At 40.9% G+C, this 4905-nt stretch overlaps 1 protein-coding gene across 2 annotated transcripts; it reads right to left on the bottom strand.

The window, feature by feature from the left end:
- Window positions 1-83: 83 nt before the first annotated feature.
- Window positions 84-4381, bottom strand: LOC111645672 (GRAM domain-containing protein 2B-like). 2 transcript variants are annotated; one of them, XM_023394961.2, is made up of 9 exons: window positions 3728-4381; window positions 3261-3364; window positions 2487-2582; window positions 2229-2300; window positions 1680-1769; window positions 1246-1357; window positions 710-892; window positions 370-445; window positions 84-220 (listed from the first exon to the last, which is right to left on the bottom strand). In XM_023394961.2, the coding sequence occupies exons 1-9, from the start codon at window positions 3891-3893 to the stop codon at window positions 112-114; spliced, it is 1008 nt and encodes a 335-aa protein (XP_023250729.2). In that variant the 5' UTR covers window positions 3894-4381; the 3' UTR covers window positions 84-111. The 2 variants fall into 2 exon arrangements, with proteins under 2 accessions (XP_023250729.2, XP_087026789.1); XM_087170663.1 differs by having other exon boundaries at window positions 85-220; window positions 2433-2582; window positions 3728-4376.
- Window positions 4382-4905: the final 524 nt, after the last annotated feature.

Genomic DNA, 4905 nt, shown 5'->3' with positions numbered 1-4905 from the left:
ACAAGTAGGAAAACATATGATTAATGAGCACAGCTCTTCCACTTCAGTTGTTTTGTTGCATGTTTTCCGGGACGTTCTGGACGAGCTCAGGGACTCGGACGGGACGTGGACTCACTCTTTGTGGGTGAAGTCTGTGACGGAGCCGAGCGTCGTCAGCGTCCGCTCCAACGAGACGATCTTAAAGGCCAGGTAACAGGAAGACAGGACCAGGACACACACTCTGAGGAAACACAGTGAGTGAAAACAGAATGGAGTAAATAAACGAATGAAGGAGTGTGTTAATGAATGCATTATTAGATTAAGAAATAATTGAATTAGTGTTTAAAGTTTGTAATAAATAATTCCATGAATGAATGAATGAAAACCTACAGAAACAGGTAGACAAACAGCAGAGTGTTGAGAGAAACTGGTTTCAGAGTCCTGCTGTCAATCACGACCTCTGAACCTGGAAACAGAAGAAAGATTATTATCTTTGTTAAACGCTTTTTCTATTTAAATAAGATTTTAAGGAAAGTCCAGCGGCTGGTTTTTATAACTTCACACAGCTGGGTTATAAAAACACGTGGAGGCAGCAGATTCAACACGTTACCTGGATTATAAGATCAGGAAGTATGGGACAGTTGGAACATGAGTTCAAGCAACGACAAATAGATGTGACCAGGAAGAGACAGTGAAACAACCTCAAAGAAGAGAGACAGAACCGTCGTACCGGGACGAGGCGCCTCGCGCTGCTTGTTGTCTGAGCTCTGCTTGTTCTGATGCTGGTTCTGATGCTGGTTCTGATGCTGGTTCTGACGCTGGTTCTTCACTTTGTGCTGGTGGTCTGGATGTTCAGGGGCCGCAGCTCTGTCTGTGTGTTTCAACACATCCAGGAACGGAGGGACGGGGAACTCTGCAGCGTTGAAGAGACAGACGCAGAGGACGACCTTTAGCTGGAGAACAGGACCTTAGCTTTGTCTCGGTACTGGTGTCTACAGTTTGGATCGGCTCTGTAGAACCGGCAAGGCTCTACATGGGGCCGCTGGTAAATGAACTCGACTGTGGGATAAGACACGTCTATATCCCCTCCACTGTTCTTCTTGTCTGAACAGTCACTGCACAAAGGGAAGATCTGAACTGGGTCATCAGCACCGGAAGTTTATCATGTGAACACAATCAGAGGAGGAAGAGCCGAGAGGAAACGCTACAGAAACAGGAAGTAAACTGAATAATGAATATAAGTGAATAATGGTTTGTGGGTGATACCTGCTATCTTCTCGTAGTCGGGGGTCTGGGAGTCGGAGCTGCTGCTCTCCTCCATCTCCTGCCTCCTCTGTCTCACTGCTCCGTCCAGGTCCATGAAATCACCTGCGAAACTCTGCACACACACATTTATTTCTTTATTTTACTTTAGATATGTGGGTTCAGCGTTTTATTGGTCACATGCCAGTGATTTTACAAACAAAGCAGTGAAATGAGGGTCGGACTCAGCAGCAGGGCAAAACTGCAGAAAAGAAATCAAACTATAAATAAATATCATTTTCTTTGATATTATGAAAAATATCACATATGGCAGGAAATATTGCAATAACTAATATTGTTAAATATTGATATTATTTGCAGCTTTGACTCTATTATTGTGCTCAATCTGTTCTATAGTGTTGATGTGTCCATGTTTTTGATGTATGTGTTTGACCCACCCGAGGAAAGCGAGGCGTTAGAGGTGACCTCTGACCTCTGAAGCTGTTCTCTGCGGAGGACGGGATGGGGCTGCTGCATGGACTCTTCTCCTGAATGTAAACAGGTGCAGTAGTGATATAGATGAAGTTTTCACGGCACAAAAGCTCGTTAATATGAATTCTTGGCAAAACAACTTCCTCAAATCATTTGTAAAAAAAAAAAGGAGAAAGAATTACTACAATTAATCAAATTTGCACGTTAATAATCAGGTTTCAAACAGCGACTTTCTCCTTTTGAGACAAAACACCTGAATAATGAGTGCACATACTTTATACATAACTTTTTAATCTTAAAGACGTTAGACTCAAGTAAAAGGGAAATTTAAAATTCAGGGGTTTAAAAACTTGCTGTCAGTTTAAGTCAGGTTTGTATCTGTGTCGTCCAAAAGAAGACGAGAGGAAACTTCTCAAAAAAGAAACAAAATGAGACAAAGATGTGAACTAGGAGCTGTGGAAACCTGGCAGTGATTAAACTGCAGTTTATAGCCAGATGTGGGACATCTGTCCTACCTCCAGGTGAAGACAGACGGACATCAGGAACTTGTAGGTGTTGTCTCTGGACAGGAGGGACACGAAGACGTACTGCAACATAAAAACACAACAGTTTAACTGACAGCGATGTTGGATCTCTGACGATGAACAGAATCTGTGTAACTACATGAATTCTACCATTTGTAATGCTCAGACAGATGTACGTTAGAATCCTTTTATTACATTTTGTGTGAATAAATTTCCTGTTGACACGAGACCCCGGGTCTGCTCTCTCACCCTGTCGTTTGCGGTGGCGATCACCAGAGCGTTTGGCACCAGGATGGCAGTTTTGGTCTTCTTGATGTGAGTGACCGACACCACTGGGATGGCGATCTGGAGACGGACAGACAGCGGGATGAACAGCTGATTCCTGCAGCGACTTGTTTACTCTGATCCTCATCTGCACTGCGATCTCTGACCAGCAGGGGCCACTGATGCAGAGCGAGTGAGTTACTGGACAAAACGTCTCATGATCCCTCACTGGCTTCTCATCCATTCAGTTTATCACATGTTTAACTCCAGATTAACTTCTTTTTTCTATATTTCAGATTATGTTAAACTGTGTTAAATGTATATAATGTAAACTGTTTTGCAAGAACACACAAAAAGAGACTACTCTAGTATAATAAAGGTTAAATAAAATTAAATTAAAAAATGTCTTGGTTGCACCTCACTAACTTCTTTGTTATCTTTTAACTTCTAAAGTTTCAAATAGATGATGTAGAAAATACATTTTAATAATAATGTACGCTTCCTGTTCACTGTGTCCCGCACCACAGCGAGTACTTCAAAGTTTTCTGCAAAGCTACTCCAGGTAAATGTTAATAATTTAAACCAACATGTCTCATCAAATCAAACCTTCTGTGGACACCTCAGTGAAGTCGCCACAACTCTCAGCATTATTACCTAACGTGGGTTCAATTCAAAGTCTCAGCTTTATTGGAAACAAGAGACGTAAGTGAGAAAGTCTGAGGATTCAGCGCCAGAGATCGTCCAGACGAGTTGCAGTACCTTTGTGTCTTTGCCAAACACCTTGGAGTGGAAGCAGATCCAGTGGTCGGAGACAAACATCCGTCCCTGGTAGAGGATGTCTTTCTGCAGAGCGCAGGTGTAACCTGACAAACAGGTGAATAACATCAGGTCACTGAGGGAAATCTGCAAAACACTCCATTTTTAAAGTGTTAGTTTAGTGGAAAAAGGATAGAAAAAAAAAAAAAAGACAGACGTGTGAGATTTATTTTTAATTAAAAAAAGATTTTAAAAATGAAATTGACTTCTTGACTTTTATTTGATTACAGTGGATTGGACTCGGATGGCGTTATTGCTGAATATAGATTTGCTCCCACACTCTGTTATGACCTTTAAATCATTATCTAGTGTTTAACAAACAGCTCACAGGTATCAAATGTTCAGCTATTATCTAATCCCTCATTCAGTATTTAAGGTGGAGCGGATAGTTGTGATCATGAAAGACTTACTCTGTCTGAGCTGTTCCTCTTTGCTGATCTCCTTGAATATTTTATGGTACTGGCAGTTAGTCTTTGAGAGCTGAAACACACACACACACACACACACACACACACACACGGTTAGGATATGCAACATGCACACACAGACAATGCTGAGTGATACTTGCATATGCATGGGGAACAAAAAGCTGAGACTTGGCAGATGTGGGTTTTTTTTGAATGCCTGAATATTTTTTTGGGGGATTGAAGCTGTCAATCAGTTTTGGCCTCATGTTATGAAATAAACATGAAGCAGCCTATTTAGGATACAATTTAAGTTTTAAGCATAAATATTAATATCAAAATTGATCCCAAGTCACTTCAGCGTCTATTAAAGTGCAGGGATGATAGACACAGTAAAAAATGAAAAATTACTCCGTCATCAATAATACTCAGTAAAATTGAAGCCACACTCTTCAGGTAAAGATATTCTCACAGCTATTTTTAACACTGAACACATCAACACTGATGGTTGATGGGAGTTGCAGGGAAACTGTCTCAGATTTAGCTTCCAGGGTTCCTGCAGTAAAAGTCTGGTTCATGTTCTCAGTGTTTGGTGATATTTCTCTCTCGTAGACTTTTGGATCGACACAAAAATAAAAAATAAAAAACCGCTGACAGCTCCATTTACCCAAGCAAAAAATGTTACTTTTTTTACTTGGGAAATTCAGCAAAGAGTGAAGCAATAAAAAGAAAAATCAAATTTTTCTGGTTTTTTTTGTTGGGTGTTACTGGTCAGCACAGGGGTCATTGATTGTTACCATGGTAACATCGGTCTTCGGTGAGAGTTAGCCTGGGTGTAAGGCGTCTAATGTTTTTGACTTAAAATGAGTCATTTATCTTGTGAAATATGAATTCCTGAGTTTACGACAGGATATTCGCTTTGTGTCACCAGCTGTGCCCGCCCTTACTGCTGCGTCACAAAGCGCGGCTGTCGCCTGGCAACCGTGACAGAACAGTAGCTTCTGATTCAGAAAAACAGAGTGTTAAAGGCCGGTGGTTTTTACAGTTGTACCGTTAACTGTTGAACGGAGCTCAAACCCAATGCTAGAATTTTAAGTTGTTATCCTCAGGCTCTGAGAAAAAACAACTACAATTACCGAAATGCATTTCAATAAGAAAAACAAAAACAAACATGATTCATAGAA

The sequence above is a fragment of the Seriola lalandi genome, unplaced genomic scaffold (genome assembly GCF_002814215.2).
Source record: "Seriola lalandi dorsalis isolate HSWRI2012SDOR001 ecotype SW California unplaced genomic scaffold, Sedor1 jcf7180002054955, whole genome shotgun sequence".
In the NCBI taxonomy this organism is placed as follows: Eukaryota; Metazoa; Chordata; class Actinopteri; order Carangiformes; family Carangidae; genus Seriola; species Seriola lalandi.
This window is presented reverse-complemented; position numbering and strand designations above follow the sequence as displayed.

Bases quoted from the DNA above. Each gene is read 5' to 3' on its own strand.
- LOC111645672 (XM_087170663.1), bottom strand. From the start codon at position 3,893: ATGCATATGCAAGTATCACTCAGCATTGTCTGTGTGTGCATGTTGCAT. The intron at 2,583-3,260 runs GTACTGCAACTC...GTCCGTCTCCAG, and splicing joins TGTTTGGCAAAGACACAAAG to ATCGCCATCCCAGTGGTGTC. The intron at 1,770-2,228 runs GTAGGACAGATG...GTTTACATTCAG, and splicing joins CCGTCTGTCTTCACCTGGAG to GAGAAGAGTCCATGCAGCAG.